Consider the following 17,779-nt stretch of genomic DNA (forward strand, 5'->3'; position numbering starts at 1 on the left):
AGTTTACTTTTTGTCCCCTTTAACCTATACTCCAGTCTATCTATGTACTTAAAATCTTTCCATGTCAGGTAAAGCTGTTGGTGATAAATACCCAGAAATAAACAGACAAATCAGCCAAATTATTAACTGAGAAATTGAAAGTCACATTAACAAATACCAAATTCCACACTGCCCATCAGTTTGACTCCATCTCTCATAAGCACACACACAAATGCAAACATTTATAACCACACATCCATGGACACAGGTACACACACACACACACCTGAGCACAAACGTGCATGGAGCTTCTTGTGATGTGTTCAGGCGTCACACACACTTACACACGTGCTTGCAGCTGCAGAGGACTTAAGAAGGCAGACAGTGCATTCCTCCTTCAGTGACTGGACACAGCTGAACTGCATGGAGTAACAGTGGTGAGTGATTACATTTTTTTAGTCAGACTTTCCAATAAAAAGCTGCCTCATTGCCAGCCACGAGTACTTTTAAGTAATTTGCATTTGCCTATCAAAATATTCTTAGTAATTTGCTGCAAATGGGGGGGAAATACATTTATAGATTAGGTGTAAATACCCCAGATCCAGATTTGCAAGTATAATAGATAATTGGCAATACTACACTTAGTTAAATGAAAAGATATGTTTCTATTTTTTTAAGTCAACATTCAATCTTTTGGAAAAATGAGTCCTAAATAGTGATGTGTGATACCACTGATTTCCTTTCCGATCCGATACCAAGTAATATCCAGGGTGGTATCGACGATACTGATCCGATACCGATACTTTGTACAAAAACTTATTTTATTTATTGTATCTCAAATTATAGCGTCATAATGATTACAGGACATCAGATTACTTGTTCTTATCACTTAATAATGCAGGATTCGTCATATAGAAATAAAAAACCTGAAGTTGTGCGCTATTTGAACACCTTGCCTTCCTGTATCACTAAAGGACTCCGTGAGAGATGTCTGTCTCGCCCTAGCAGCACCTGTCCCTGTCCTCCTCTTTGGTTCGCCTCAACATACGCTCGTCATATTCTGTGATATGATTTACTCTGAGGTGTTTGACAAGGTTAGTGATGTTTCCACAACCATACATGCCAACCCTGCTGATTTTTCCGGGAGAATCCCGAATTTCAGTGCCCCTCCCGAAAATCTCCCGGAGCCACCATTCTCCCGAATTTCTCCCGATTTTCCACCCGGACAACAAAATTGAAAAACCATATTCATAGCATGGCTCAGCCAATTCCAGTTTCCAACAATGGCGGCAGCGCCTTAGTTTTAATATTACTCTTATTTCTCTTTCTGGGTCGCAAAAAAACTTTTAACATATTTTCAGGTGAGAATGTGGCTGTGTAAACTTCAAATATCTGAGCCGACCGACACGTCGTTTTCAAACCCCCGCGGTCTTTCGCTACTCGGGTTAAACATGATATATAAGTCACTTTGATAACTTAAAAATGCTATTGTTTGGCTTTTTCAGTGTTTTATTTGTTCGTGAGTAAATCAGTTTGGCTGAGATTAAAGTTATTAGATTAGATTAAATTAAACTTTATTAATCCCTCTGGAGGGTTCCTCCGGGGTTTTGACAGAAAACTGATTAAACAGAAGAGTTTACGTCAGCGCCCGGTTATATTTTAGATAGCAAGGAGCAGACGGCAGTTTCACTCCACTGAGGGAGCTCATGACGTACTACCCGGCTTTCTTTAGACCGCGAAGGCCGGGTCCTCAGGTGGAAGCAGCCTCTGAATTTGGAGACCCCCGCTGTTTCTGGGCCGGCCAATAATAACGGTGACATTTAACGTATTTTACCCGATAAATAAACACTGTAAAATGTATTTATCACCCCCCCCAACAGCCCTTTTGAATGTCTCCCTAATTCTGATGTCTCAAGGTTGGCAAGTATGGCCACAACACCTCACTTTTTTGCCACATGTATCGCAAACCACGTCTCAGCTGTTTGTGGAGGTAAAATACATTCACACATGACTCCAGTTACGCTCAGCCATTGTTGTGAGTGCGCACGCCAAGGGGCTGCAAGACATTTATACAGCCGTATTTCGCACATGACTATGAAAGGCGGAAGAGGAAGTAGTTCCTTTGAATGTAGACAATCTGAATGTTATAGTTTCTTTCCACTGTGTTCCTGTTAATGATAAACTACAAATTTACCCTAAATTACTAAAATATCGATATTTTAATGTGAGAATCGATTCTAGAACATAAATGACTGGTATCGGAGGAATCGATATTTCAGGATCGATCCGCACATCACTAGTCCTAAAGGAGTATACTCAGTCAATTTTAGGGACTACATCCTTATAGCTAGACATCCATCATTTGTTACCAAGCACTACGAGCATCTTTTAGATCCATTTGAGCTCTCAGCATGGTTTAAGGAAAGTTTGTAGTCTAAGCAATAAGTTACTGTATGTCCAGTTTTAGGAAAACAATATTGTTTGCCTTTAATACTGATAAAGATTGCTTGTAGTTAAAATCAAGCGTTGATGAGATTTGTTTAACAGTATTTATTTTATTTGATTGTTTGTTAAGGATTAATGCATGTCCTAACCTTTATTATAAGGAGTGCTTTGCATACCCATTGCTGTAGATTAAATTACACTAGTATAAGAACATAGTGTTGCCCTTATGTAGTTCTGCAAAATAACAAAGGTCATTTTCAAACCAAGAAAGCTTTTCATTGTGACATGGAACCAACATGGTTCAAAGGTCATTTTTCATCTGCCTGCAGTTAACGATCATGCCGTTTTCTCAGTAGTTGTGTATCTGTGTGTGAGTGTGTGCATATATATATATATATATATATATATATATATATATATATATGTAAGATATATAAGATACGATAACATAAGAAACACAAGACTTTATTGATCTCACGGTGGGAAAAATTGTTCGTTACCACAGCTCAGGTATAGATAGCAAAAGAATACAAAGAGTATACTAGAATATAAAGTCAAGAAATACAAAACAAATAAGATAATAAAATATACACAACGGTAGCGGAGGTTCTATGTATACGCATGCCTAGAGCGTGTTATGGATAGAGGGTTGTGGAAATTTGCAAGTAATAAATTTCAACTAAGATAAGATAAAACTTTATTAATCACTCGGGTGGGTTCCTCTGGGAAATTGGGTTTCCAATAGCACAGCACCGACAGGAGTTACAGAACGTGAGCAGAATATTATATATATACACATATATAAATACAGAGACATATATAAATAAAATATACGAAAGGGATAAATAGAATAAATAGAAATAAGAATACAAGGGAATTGCACATTTCAAGTATTGAAGTCTATTGCACCGCTGACTATTAACAAAAAGTATTGCACTAAAAGTATTGCACTAAAAGTATTGCACAGTGAAGTGAAGAGGCACTACAGCTCAGTTGGTTTGTGTGACTCCATGTGATGTAGTTCCTCACCAGACTTCTGTACTCCTCTTCCTGATTATCCCAGATACACCCCATGATGGCTGTGTCATCTGCAAACTTCTGAATATGACATAATTCAGAGTTGTAGCAGAAGTCAGAGGTGTACAGGGTGAAGAGAAGAGGGAAAGCACAGTTCCCTGTGGTGCTCCTGTGCTGCTGACCACAGTGTCAGACGTGATGTCCTTCAGCCTGACGTACTGTGGTCTGTCAGTGAGGTAGTCAGAGATCCAAGCGACCAGGCAGGGGTCCACCTGCATCCTGTTCAGTTTTTCCTGGAGCAGACAGGGCTGGATGGTATTAAAGGCACTGGAAAAGTCAAGAAACAGGATCCTGACCATGCCTTTTCCCTTGTCCAGGTGTGAGTGGGCTCTATGTAGGAGGTACAGCCGCTCTAGAGTCTTCATAAGATGTGACGTCAGTGCCACTGGTCGGAAGTCATTCAGCTCATTGGGCCGGTTCCTTTTGGGGACCGGGACGATGCAGGATGTCTTCCATAGGGCGGGAACTCTCCCCAGTCGCAGACTGAGATTGAAGACTCGTTGTAGCGGCTCCCCAAGTTCAGCAGCACACGCCTTTAGCATCCTAGGACACACCTTGTCTGGGCCTGCTGCCTTTCTGGGGCGAAGCTTCCTCAGTTGTCTTCTGATCTGATCCACTGTGACACTGGGAGATGATTGGAAGGGGGGGGGGGGGGGGGGGAAGAGATGTCCTGCTGTTGAGAGAGGGGTTGGAGGAGGGGGGTGTCATAGTGTCAGGATGGGGGGGAAGCGAGGGAGGTAGGAGAGTGGGGAGAGGGCGCTGTAGTAAAGGTGAGGGGGGGGGGGGTTGTGGGCTGGTCAAACCTGTTGAAGAAGTTATTGAGTTCGTTTGCCTTCTCCACAGTCCCCCCCACTGTGCTGTTCTTGGTGTTGTGGCCCGTGATGGTTTTCACACCATTCCAGACCTCGCTCATATTGTTCCTCTCCAACTTCTGCTCCGCCTTCCTGCTGTAGGTGTCCTTTGCTTCCCTCAGGCAGCGTTTCACCTCCCGCTGTGCTCCTTCACTTTGCTCCTGAAAGCCTTCTTCTTCATGTTGAGGACAGCTTTGACTTACTGTGTTACCCATGGTTTGTTATTAGAATAACATCGTACCGTCTTAGCAGGGGCGACCGTGTCCACACAAAAGTTGAGGTAGTCTGTCAGACAGTGTGTCGCCCCCTCTATGTCCTCACCATGTGGGCTCAGAAGCACATCCCAGTCTGTGGTGTCATAGCAGTCTCTCAGAGCATCCTCCTTTTCTGGGGTCCATCTCCTGATGGAGCGTGTTGTGACAGGCTGCCTTTGGATGAGGGGTGTGTATTGTGGCTGTAGGTAAACCAGGTTGTGGTCTGACTTCCCTAGTGGGGGGAGGGGGGTGGCTCTGTATGCATCTCTCACATTAGCATACAGTAGGTCAATTGTCCTGTTGCTCCTTGTGGGACAATTTACAAACTGGTGAAAAGCAGCCGGAGTAGAATCCAGTGTGGCATGATTGAAGTCTCCAGATATAATAATGAAAGCCTCAGGGTGTTGTGTCTGCAGTCTTGCTGTAACTGTGTGTATTTCCTCACAGGCAGCTGCTGCGTTGGCCCTCGGAGGGATGTAAACACACACACAGATCACATGACTGAACTCTCGAGGTAGATAATATGGCCACAAGCTAACGGCTAGCAGCTCCAGGTCCGGACGGCATACTGATAATTTAACGGAGACGTGTCCAGGGTTACAGTATCTGTTGTTAACGTAGACAATGAGTCCCCCACCTCTGCTTTTTCTGCTGGCTATACTATTCTACTACTACACTTACTATGTAAGTAATAGATATCTATAAGTATAGACATGTACATGTACACACACATGTACAAACACACATACACTATACTCACTAAATATACATATATATATACACGTATGCATACACATATACATGCACACGTCCATACATATATATGGTGCATTATGCATGAAGTGGCAACTGTGGATGTCCACAATGTCCAAGTGACTCGTGACATCATGATTGAGGAGTTATAGAGTCTAACTGCTGTCGGGATGAATGATCTGCGAAAGTGCTCCTTCCTGCAGCGAGGGTGTTTCAGTCTCTGACTAAAGGAGCTGCTCAGTGCACTCACAGACTCATACAGAGGGTGATGTGGGATGCTCATGATGGATGTCTGCTTGACTAACATCCTCCTCTCGCCCACTACCACCACAGATTCCAGAGCACATCCCAGCACAGAGGCTAGACCTCTGCACCAGTTTGTCAATCCTGCTCCTGTCCCTGTCTGTGCATCTGCTCCCCCAGCAGGCCACTGCATAGAAAACGGCACTGTCATAGAATGTCCTTAACAGAGTCCTGCAGACTCTGAAGGACCTCAGTCTCCTCAGCAGGTGGAGTCGACTCTGGCCCTTCTTATACAGGACGTATGTATTTGTACTCCAGTCCAGTATATTGGACTGGCCTAGTCTATTGTGACCTTTGTAGGTGGTAATGGTCTGAATTATAACAGAAGTCAGGAGTATACAGGCTGAACAAGAAGGGTGAGAGGACAGTGCCCTGTGGCGCCCCCATGCTGCAGATTACCACCTCGGACACATAGCCATGGAAAGTCACATGCAATGATCTGTTTGCCCACTCCAGCTCCCTCCAGCTTCCCTCTCAGTAGTGCAGACTGGATGGTGTCGAGAAGACAAAAACGTGATCCTCAAAGTGCTCCCTGCCTGCTCTAGGTGAGAGAGGGAACGGTGGTGGCGCAGGATGAGCCTTTCCATGGTCTTCATCAGGTGAGAAGTCAAAGCCACAGACTTGAAGTGGTTGGGCTCCCTGGGGTGTGCGATCTTTGGCACCAGAACCACACAAGAAGTCTTCCACAGTTCAGGAAACCTTTCCAGACTCATGTTCAGGCTAAAGATGTGCATATGGAGGGGGGCTGAGGGAACCTCAGGGGTGGGGGAGGTGGTAAGTGGTCCAGAGTCAAATCTGTTGAAAAACAGATTCAAGTCGTTGCCCCACCACTGGTCAATAGACACTGTGGCTCCTCTATTGTCCTAGAAGTGTCCAGAGATTTCTTTCAGCAGGGCCTTCAGTTCTTCTTCTACCTTCTTGGTAGAAACTAGTGGTGCAACGGATCAAAAGTCTCACGGTTCGGATCGGATCACGTTTTTTTCGTCACAGATTGGATCAATTTTCGGATCAGCAGAAAAAAAAGAAGACAAAAATTTAACTCGCCATTTATTTATTTAAGTATTTTTTGCCTATTAAAAAACATTCAACTCAAGACTCATTCCACGCAATTATATAAAAACAAATTAAGATGCAATAAAGGGCAGTACAGGACTTTCTTATGGGCTCAAATTGTGGTCATAAATATTTTGTACTTGTAAATCAGGATTTGTATGTGTAAAAAGAATTTGTGTGTGCGTAAAAAAGATTTGTGTGTGGACTTAGCCAAAAAAATACGTGTGAAACTGCACTCAAGTTTCAAGTTACAAGTACAAATTTTGACCCTATTTTTCTCGAGGTCCACCCATTTGTACTGAGGGCAACAGAAGATGGCTGAGCCTGGGACAGCTGAGCCATAACTTTAAACTTTTCCTGCTCATACATGCTTGGAGCGATCTTGTCACGCGCGACGGAATGTCATAGCGTGGCTCAACCATGTTCATCATAGTTTAAACTAGTGCTGTCAGCGTAAATCTCGTTAAAATGGCGTTAATGCCATAACTGCATTAACGCGGCAAATCTCCGTTAACTAGTTACCGCGGATCGCCCCGTGCGTGGGGCTGCACGGCGTCAATGCGTCAACTAACTAACTAACTAGTTTAAACCCCTTGTTTTGCACAACAGAATACGGCCTCCCGTCTGCAGCTAAACACCCCAATAGCTTTTGTAATAGCTTCAGCCCGGTCAGATTGGGCAGCAAAGGGCTGCTTAAATACCACAAACTCCTCTGCTCCTCCACTTGGACCGCTAGCACTGACCATAGCTATCGCTTGACAGACTGACCACACGCAACATACACATACTTTTTTCTTCTTTTTTGAATCTTCGGATCACGTGCGTGCCGAACCGTGGAGTGGGATCGGTTCGGATTACGGATCAACCGTGATCCGTTGCACCACTAGCAGAAACAGTGTTCTCAACACAGAAGCTTGTGTAGTCTCTGATGCAGTGTGGCTTGCATAGCTCCTTAGTGCAGGGCCTCACTGCAGTCCTCAGACCACACTCTTATCACCTTCTTCCTCTTCACCATGGGGGTGTAAGTGGAGTGAAGAATTACCAGGTTATGGTCGATGCCGTAATTGCTCGGCTGGGAGTACCCTCCCGTTGCACAGTGCTGCTCCCTGCTTTAAACAACGTGGTGACTTACAGGTGTGTGTGTGTGTGTGTGTAGGGGGGATGCTGTCGCATTGTAAACACTGTAAAAACTTAAGACTGGTTAAAATGATTTCACAACATGTTAAACACAAGTCTAAGCACAGCAAACTGCATGTGGTTTCCTGTTTTATTTCACATTCATGCAAGAGGGTGACACATGAAACACTTATCTGACTTTGATCATCCTATACTCTGCTACGACAGGGGCCAGGTCCTGCACAGCTTGCATTTCTGTTAGGACTAATAGAGAATTCACACCTGTGGCCAATTTAGAATTACCAATTATGCCCGGCCCACTAACTGCAAGTGTTAGACTGTAGGAGGAAACCAGACTACCTGGAGAAATCCCAAGCAGACACACAGAAACACATGACAAACACAAAAGCTCTACAGTGAAAGGCAGCAGCCAGATTATGAATTTGAACGTAGGAAACTTCTTGCTGTGAGGTAACAGCGCTGCCACCATGCCGCCCAAATCAGTTTTCAAAAATGTTGCATTTAGTTGACTTTAAGAATTCTCACAGTGTTTATATTTAAAATACATTAATATGAATTTAAAATGACTATTTCAAACTTCAGGAGTTGTTTGGTTACTAATTGGATGTAATTCCCGCTGACAGATCCACCAAACATCCTGACTGTGGAGAAATCTAGAGGGCTGAGATTATCAAACTCAATAATGGAAGGCCAGTCTGCTAGTGAGCCATCCGGACCAGGTTTTGTCTTGGCTGACTATGCAGTCTTTGCTGCCATGTTATTGGTTTCTGTGGCAATAGGACTTTTCCAGGCCCTGAAGAAAAGGCCAAGAGAAGCAACTGCTGACGACTTCTTCACTGGGGGCCGGAGCATGCCAGCGATTCCTGTTGGCTTGTCTCTCTGTGCCAGCTTCATGTCAGCAGTCCAGGTTCTGGGTGTTCCTTCTGAAGGTTTTCGCTATGGCTTCAAATTCCTCTACATGTGCCTCGGACAAAGCATCAACTCCTTGCTGACAGCTTACCTGTTCCTGCCGGTTTTCTTTCGACTGGGCATCACCAGCACCAATCAGGTTCTAATGACCTCCCGGTCATTGCCTCATTTATTTTATGAAGGAAATGAGTATATTTCAGTCTTCTGAATTGTTTTAATTCATTCATGATACACATAATTATATTTAGATGATTCTATGTATCTTAGTGTGAAACCCTTTCACACTAAGATAAATTGCTATGGAAATATCCCTGGCATGTCACATGTCTATATAACAAACTTTCATTGTGAATTGCAAATTTTGTATGTTTTTTTTTTTTTTTAATTAAATCACATATTTCTTATATTTCATATGATCTCATTGCAATGATTAACAAATAAAAATTAAGAAATTCAAAAGTTTAGAAATATGCATTACATTGTGCAATTATCAAAGTAACAGGAGCAATAATTGTATTTGCCACTGATGATTGAGTGGCTGCTAATTTTAGAACAATATAATAAAAATAGTTTGATTTGAGGATTTTAATTAACGAAACATGACAATGTATTTATAAACAGCGAAGTAATAGAAATTATCTGACCAAGTGTTGAAAGGTGCCTGTAGTCCTTCAAACATGGTGAATATAGGGGGTGAAGAAGGATGAGGTTATAACACCGACCATCTGCCTGTCACAGTATCTGAGGATGAGATTTGGCAGAGGGATGCAGCTGCTGGGGAGCATTCAGTTTCTCGTTGCCACGGTAAGACAGACAATGTAATGTTCTCTGTTGGATTGAAGAATTTGGAGCTCACAAAGACATTTTTTATTTTCAAATTCTTCTCATATTTATTCATCTTCAGGCAAACCTAGTGGCTTCAATCCTTTAACCCAGTGTTTATCACCTTTTTGCTGCTTTGCTTGAATTTCCTCTCTCACAGCTGCTTTACACAGGGATTGTCATCTACGCGCCAGCTTTAATTCTGAATCAAGGTAGGTGAGGTCTAAACATGGTCCTCTGTTTTCATAGGATATTTTCATTTATTTGACACTTTGTCATACTGGAGAACACGTGTGTATTTATAGCACCAGACGTTTTGCTCCTTATCAGTGTTGACTCAGCTAAACCGTTTATTTCTGAGAAGAGGATGTGTGAAATAAATTTAAGGGAAATATGTGTTACAAAAATGAATGTTTAAACAGTGATAAGAAATTTCTGAACAGTGATAGGAAAGGGTGACATTAAACCTGACACTAAGACCTGCTGCACTGACTTTTTATGAAACTTTTTAATTAAGTATCTTTGCTCAAAACTCAAGAAGGCAAATTTAATTACTGTATGTATGATATTTAGTACCGTCTTTTAGTACTTTAGTTCTTTAGTACTGTCTTCTTTCTCTCTCCCCGGTCGTGGCAGATGGCCCCGCCCCTCCCTGAGCCTGGTTTTGCCGGAGGTTTCTTCCTGTTAAAAGGGAGTTTTTCCTTCCCACTGTTGCCAAAGTGCTTGCTCATATGATTGTTGGGTTTTTCTCTGTATGTATTATTGTAGGGTCTACCTTACAATATAAAGCGCCTTGAGGCAACTGTTGTTGTGATTTGGCACTGTATAAATAAAATAACTTGAATTGAATTAGTACCAGAAATAATTTTTACTTTTTTACCATAAATTTGTGGATGGTTTTCACACATTATTAATGACTGGTTCTTGTAGTTTACAAATAAAGCTGTTGTTTCATTCACTGTTTTTGTAGCTACTGGACTCAACATATGGGCATCCCTATTTTCTACTGGGCTCATCTGCACCTTGTACACCACACTGGTAAGAAGACTGCTTTAATATTCTCATCAAACAAGTAAGCATGCAGCATCAGACCACCACCTGTTTCAGAGTTCAGTGTTCATTTAAAAATGCCTTGTTGGCTCATTTGTGCATGATGTATTTCAAAATAAGATGCCTAAACAAAAATAAAATGTAAAGTAAGTTGTCTAGATAAAACTAGCAGATTATTTTGGTTTTGGGGGATGTTTTTTCTCGTGGTAGATGTCTTTTAACCTCAGACTTCTCTGAGAATAAAAATGTTGTTACTGTATATCTAACACAGAGCAGTAAACTTAAATCAGAGATTAAAACACAAACATTCAGCTGACATCGTGTTTCAGGTTTTGTATTAAGTTTTAACTCCGTACATAAAGTTATTAAGGTGCAAACATTTGTCTCACGCTCTGTTTCTGTCTCCTCTCATCTCTGTATAGGGTGGAATAAAAGCTGTGATCTGGACTGATGTATTCCAGATCATTGTCATGTTGTTGGGCTTTGTGGCCATTTACATCCATGGCACAGTCCTGGTTGGTGGTCCGGCACAAGTACTGAGGATTGCAAACAATGGATCACGCATTAATTTTAATGAGTAAAAAACATTTTTAATTATGAATGTCTTTATAAATGTACATTAGTGTGCAACTACATCTTGATACAAAAAGACTGAACAAGTCACTGCAAATGCTACTTGGATCTTCCACAGTTTTAGCTTTGACCCACGGCATCGCTACACATTCTGGAGCCTCTCTGTTGGGGGTGCATTGGTTTGGCTGTCCATGTACGGAGTGAACCAAGCACAAGTCCAGCGATACATCTCCTGTCGATCAGAGAGAGCGGCCCAGTGGTGAGTGAACACCTACATGCTGAAACAGACAGACTATGACACAAGCATAGTATCCATGAAATCTGATTATGTTTCAGTTATAATAACTGAAACGTAACCAACCACTGAAAAGCCATGCGACAAGACAAGGAAGAGGTCAGTCAGAGTTTCAAATAATAAGGTCAGCATGTGTTTAACTAAACCCATGAGCCAAGAGCTCAGGCTTCAGACTGGCTCTGCATGACGTCAGTCAGAGGGGATGTCCCCAACATGGTTGTCTCACACACCTGTAGCCTAAAAGTTGCCAGTCTGTGGCCAGTTTGCTGTTGGTGCTATGGGCTGACCATAGATGCTATTGTAGCCATGTATACATTGTCTCAAAATATATTGCATCAAACATTGTTGTGGCTCTTCAGTTTGCATCATTACTCTGCTGTCGTTCATCTTTTTAAATGTGCTATTCTCTGACTGCTTTTGTGCCATTTCCCTGTTTCTGATTTTTCAAAACTCTCCAACTTTGGACTGAATAGCCTCGTCTTCTAAAATCCTCATGAAAGCTCTGACATCTTTGTTTATCTAATGGTTTAAAATAGCTTTAATAAGAAGACTTGTTCTTTTGTCATTTAATTATGGATGCAAGGTAGATTGTTTCACAGTGACTCCATCAGGACAGTATCATTATTTACCAGGTGTCTGCTATTGTGGTCCTCATTCATGTTTTCTCAAAGTGAGAGGACTATCCAGGTCTGATAGTTCAGGCACTAGTTCTTCTTAATAGGCACTGGACATTATAAAGCATTGTTGTCCTACAGACATTTCATATCCATCGATTTGGGTTTTTTAATTATGATATTTGCATGTACATATTTGAATATACTGATTACACTTAAGAAGGAATGTGTTATTATGACAATGAACATCTCCATATATTAACCAGCAATTCTTTGTAATGTAAATTTACTTCCAAGCATAGATGGATATCTAATTCAAGTTTTAGATTAAAATTTAGAATAACAGTTTTTCACTTTTCCCACACCAGTAAGTAGGAAGTGGAAACAGTCATGTTTGGTTTCATTTTCAGGGCACTGTTTGTGAACCAAGTGGGTCTGTGCCTCATTGTGAGCAGTGCAGCAACCTGTGGCATCGTCATGTTTGCTTTTTACAACACGTGTGATCCACTGAAGTCTGGGAGGATTTCTAAACCTGACCTAGTAATCAGATTACTTTCATTTTGTACTGAGCAACGAAATATTTAATGAGTCAGTTTTAAGATGTTTCTTGAGATGCAGACATTTGTTCTTAGCTAAACTCATTTTATTGTTAAATTAGGCTAATGGCTAAATGGAATATTTTACTTAGTTGCATATTGAGGTATACAGTAAATATCCATATTGTACAAGGAAAAAAACAAACAAACAAATATGGACATTTCTATTAGCTCAGCAGGGCCTTTATGTGGCCAAGACTGAATACCACTAATAACTAGTGTGTTTTGGTATGCTTGTATGTTACATGCCAGTATGTACCTGTTTATTGTTGGGGTTTTTTTGGTTTTTTTACTCTTTATTCATCTGATGAAGCTTATGCCGTACTTTGTGCTGGACATATTCCAAAATTACCCGGGCTTCCCAGGTCTTTTCCTCGCCTGTGCATACAGCGGGACTTTGAGGTATCCAAATCTAAGTTTCTTTAAACCTTACCTGAAGCAGGTATGTCCCTCACATTACAAGGAGCCAGCATAAATAACTTCGCTTGAGACATTTCGTAACTTGTGTGATGGTTTAAGGCTATTTGAGGTTTAAAGACAGAAAACTCTTCAGTCTTCAAGTGAATGTGAGGAAATATCAGACTAAACTACATATCCTCTGTTAACATATAACTTTCATCATATGCATGTTACATCTTTTACATACTGTATACATATATATTACACATTTTTATGCACAAGAAAGAATCATCAAATAACCTGTGAGCTGCCGTTATGAGATTAATGTTAATCAAGGCTCTTTTTAACAGTACGGCTTCCACAAGCATCAATGCCATGGCTGCGGTGACGATGGAGGATATCCTGCACCCCTATCTGCTTCACATGACACAGAAGAAACTGATGCTGGTTTCCAGAGGACTGTGTAGGCTGACTATACCACTTACTGCTGTAATGTTTTAGTCCCAGATTCTTAGAATAAGTCATATTCGGCAATAATGCATTTTGAACCTTTTCTCTAAGCACTCCTGTATGGCGGTGGTTGTATCTCGGTGGCTGCGCTCTCCTCCCTAGTGAACTGGGGAGTTCTTCAGGTAATAATATCATAATCAATCATTTTACCAAAGATTTTTGTCATTTTTAACAAAAATGATAATACAATAGTTGTTGTTATACAACTATTGTTGTTGTCATACATGAAACCCAGATAATGTTGGAAGACTGTGTAAAAGTTGCAGTTTCAGATGTGCCACACACAGCAGGAGGTATTTTGAAACTTCAGAAATGTTAGATGCGCTTTTCTCACATGGGCACCGTAATTCAGGCATGCAGTGCATATGTAAGAGATGTAAGACAGTTACATTTTTGACCTGAGTAACTAATTACAGATAAGATTTATACTGTACTCTGTAACAAAGTTTTTTGGGTTGATTTTCGAACGTACCATTTATCTTCTCTCTTTAGGGATCATTTACTGTCATGGGTGTGGTCAGCGGCCCATTACTTGGAGTGTTTATTTTGGGAATATTTTTCCCAGCAGCAAACAGACTGGTGAGTGACTGGTAAAGAAATGATCTAGAAATACTTCCAAGAAGCACATGTACTTAGATTAAATTCACAGGTAAAAGCCAAACGACTTAAACAATGGCCTGAATTGTATTCTCTTTAATCTAAAAATATCAGGAGAATGTCTCAAACTAAATTGCATAATACTCGATGGAAATTTTGAAACGTATTTCTTGAAAATGTAACAATTATTAACTTGAATGTTTGCCATGTATTAATGTAGACATCTATCTTATCTATTAAGGAAGACTTGGGTGTTAGTCACAGATCCATGATGAATCTGTGTTACTGTTAACACCACTCCTTTGTTCGGAGACGTCACATAAAACATTTTAAAGCAGTAACTTTGTGAGCTCTCGTTTAATAGTGAAACAGTTAAAAAGCAGTTCACACTTATCGCTCTTGACACAGCAACTTGATATTGTTCTGTTAGCCAGACAAGTTTCCCTGGAAATTTATCAGTGCACATATTTACTTTCTGAATTCCTTACATTTAAGGCGGTCCCACTGACGTGGAGTGTGTGCTACCTCACATGGGCCATTACTGTTTTTCACAGCGACACTGTGCTACAGGTAAACATTTTAGAAACCAGCTGGCCATGGATGCTCATTTGCTTTATCTGTGTTTCAGGGGGCATTCACGGGGATATTAGCTGGCTTCCTTGTCTCTATGTGGCTAGCTGTAGGTTCAACTCTGTATCCACCCAGTGAGGAGACCATGGGTGTCCTGCCCAGCTTAGCAGGTTCCTGTGAATCCATAAACACCACCCAGAGTAGCATACCTATCGAGGACCAGCACTCTGTCTCCACCCGGCTTCACCCTAATAACCAGGGGTCAGTGAGTTCAGTGAGGCTTAAACGTACATGCTAGTTTATAATAATAATAATAATAGTAATAATAATAATAATAATAGTAATAATAATAGTTGTTACCCTGTTTTTCCCAAAACTAGGGGCCTGTTAAACTTCTACTCCATGTCCTACCTCTACTTCGGTGCCATGGCAACTAGTTCAGTTGTACTTGTCGGTGTAATTGTGAGCTACGCAACAGGTAAAAAGCTGTTATTGTGTTTGGAAAACTGCTGATTCACAGTGCTTTTATTTGATTTCAAGATAATAAAAGTGCACACGCTTCAGATATGCCAAAGCAATCAAACAGTGCATTTAAAACATATTACGCCATTCTTTTTCTCTCAACACAGGCCCAACAAAGAGGGAGAACATTAAAGAAGGTTTGTTATGGTGGGACCTGAAAAAGAAGAAAGTGGAGGGTTCCCCTAAAAACAGAGTAAGTCCTGTATGACTGTCCTGCACAGTCAGTGACTGTACTTTCCATAGTCCTTGTGCACAACCAGGACCAGGACTGTGCACAGCAGCCCTAAATACTGTTAGAACACATGAAGGGGGTTCAAAGGACATTTTTTTCCCACTCAGATGTCAGTTATATTTACATTTAATACATTTGTGTTATTTCCATGGGAAAATGTACAAAAGAAAATGAATTTATTAATTAATCTGTTTTAAAAGGTAATTATTGCTTTATAACTCAACACGTGACTTCAAAGTGGAATATGGAATATGGTGTTAGTGTAAACACAGAAATTATGATCAGTCTGTTAAAGATTTCTTGTCCAAGAAGTTTTCACTTTTCCTTATTTTAAGTGTGTACTCATCAGCCATTTTGTTAGCTACAACTTGGAGGTACTAGGTCAGTTTTTTTTTTTTTTTATCACAGTAGCCTTAATTCTTTATGACAGCGGTCCCCAACCCCCGGGCCTCGGACCGGTACCGGTCCGTGAGTCGTTTGGTACCGGGCCGCGAGAGTTGAGGCTCAGGTGTGAAATGTATAGTTTTCAGGGTTTTTATCGGTTTTCAGCGTTATTTTGTTATCGTTTTTATCGTTTACTCGGTTTTCCTTGGTCTTTTCACGTGTGTTATGAATAAATTTTCTTTTTTTTCATTACCGGTACTAATTTTATTTTGTTGTATTTATCCGCGACACCTTAAAGGCCGGTCCATGAAAATATTGTCGGGCAAAAACCGGTCCGTGGCGCAAAAAAGGTTGGGGACCGCTGCTTTATGACACAGATTCAATAAAGTGTTGGAAACATTCCTCAGAAATTTTGGTCCATATTGATGTGACAGCATCACACAGCTGCTGCAGATTATTCGCTGCAAATCTTCCCTTCCACCACATCCCAAAGGTTCTTTATTCTATGTTTATAACAGTAGAGGCCATTGGAGTACAGTGAACTCACTGTCACATTCAAGAAGTCAGTTTGATCAGCAACGATACTCTGGCTGGCTGTGGGGATTAGACGTTGCTCTGTTGGTAATAAGTGGCCCAAAACATGACAAGAATATTCTTGTCCTTACACCATTACACGCCAAGTCTGAACTGTCAGTACAAAGCAGGATGAATCCATTCTTTCATGTTGTTTACATCAAATTCTGACCCTAAAATCTGAATGTTGCAGAATGTTGTTCTTAATCTTCTATTGCCTAAGCTTGGTGGGCAAATTTACAGGCTGTTTCCTGTTCTATGCTGACAGGAATAGAGGTATTCATTGTGGTCTTCTCCTGCTGTAGTCCATCTGCTGTGTTGTGCTTTGAAAGATGCTCTTCTGCAAACCTTAGTTGTAGCAACTGATATTTGCATTGCTGTCACTTTCCTATCAACTGAAAGCAGCCAGCCATTCTCCTTTGACCTCTGACATCATCAAAGCATTTTCCCCCAGGGAACTGGGGGAACTCTTTCTCAGACCATTGTCTGTAAACTTTGGAGCTTCTTGTGTGGGAAAATCCCAGCAAATCAGTAGTTTCTGAAATACACCACCTGACACAACATTTTTTTTCCTATTCTGATGCTTGTTTTGAATTTTAGCAGGTCGTCTTAACTGTTCTTACATTCCTAAATGCATTGAGCTGCTGCTACCTGATTGACTGATTATACATTAGTTAAAAGCAGTTGAATAGGTGTAACAAAGTTAGTGCATAAAGAAGGCATTATTGTAGATTGTGTCAGTCTCTTGCTTTATTTTTAAACTTTTTCTCTAACTGTGGTTCTGTTTTGTTTTCAGGAGGGAGACAAAGTCTCAGAAGAACTACAGTGTGTGTCTTTGATGACAATGGACAAGCAGGATGCATGAAGGGGAAGGAGACCAAAGAGACAGCAGAAAATAAAGTCACTGCACAGTCTATAGCTGTTAGAAGACTACTTATCCCACTGGAACACATCACGGTGCTATCTTCTCTCTATCAGCACTAATAAATTTAGGTGTTGTTTTCATTTTCAAAGTGTTTCTCTCTATATATTTTGGTTCTAAGTCTGCCTCATATTTTAAGTTACACCTGTGCCAAGAAACTATAAGTGCAGACTATCAGAGGTGATGAAAGGCTCTTTCATGGGAACTCTCATTCTGGTATGTTCCATATTCCTAACAATGCACACCTGCACTTCAACCAGCATTAACCGACATGTGGGCAGGTACACGGGATATGCTTAAACTGTAATTCAACCCTTGCTTCCTCATTCAGCAATCATTTAACATCTGCTCGAATGAGT

At 41.0% G+C, this 17,779-nt stretch overlaps 1 protein-coding gene across 2 annotated transcripts; it reads left to right on the plus strand.

Annotated features, from left to right (window-relative positions):
- The first annotated feature begins 326 nt into the window (after positions 1 to 326).
- slc5a5 (solute carrier family 5 member 5) lies at positions 327 to 17,511 on the plus strand. Of its 2 annotated transcripts, XM_084954426.1 has the most exons (17): positions 371 to 416; positions 954 to 1,073; positions 8,476 to 8,900; positions 9,500 to 9,565; positions 9,744 to 9,795; positions 10,554 to 10,621; positions 11,056 to 11,210; positions 11,325 to 11,465; positions 12,526 to 12,655; positions 13,025 to 13,113; positions 13,461 to 13,573; positions 13,672 to 13,742; positions 14,113 to 14,199; positions 14,846 to 15,048; positions 15,168 to 15,265; positions 15,417 to 15,502; positions 17,295 to 17,511. In XM_084954426.1, exons 3-17 carry the CDS (start codon positions 8,535 to 8,537, stop codon positions 17,361 to 17,363), a joined length of 1,794 nt encoding a protein of 597 aa, XP_084810552.1. In that variant the 5' UTR covers positions 371 to 416; positions 954 to 1,073; positions 8,476 to 8,534; the 3' UTR covers positions 17,364 to 17,511. The 2 variants fall into 2 exon arrangements, with proteins under 2 accessions (XP_084810550.1, XP_084810552.1); XM_084954424.1 differs by lacking the exon at positions 954 to 1,073 and having other exon boundaries at positions 327 to 416.
- Positions 17,512 to 17,779: the final 268 nt, after the last annotated feature.

Source organism: Perissodus microlepis, chromosome 15, assembly GCF_051167445.1.
Source record: "Perissodus microlepis isolate ML-2025 ecotype Zambia chromosome 15, ASM5116744v1, whole genome shotgun sequence".
Lineage (NCBI taxonomy): Eukaryota > Metazoa > Chordata > Actinopteri > Cichliformes > Cichlidae > Perissodus > Perissodus microlepis.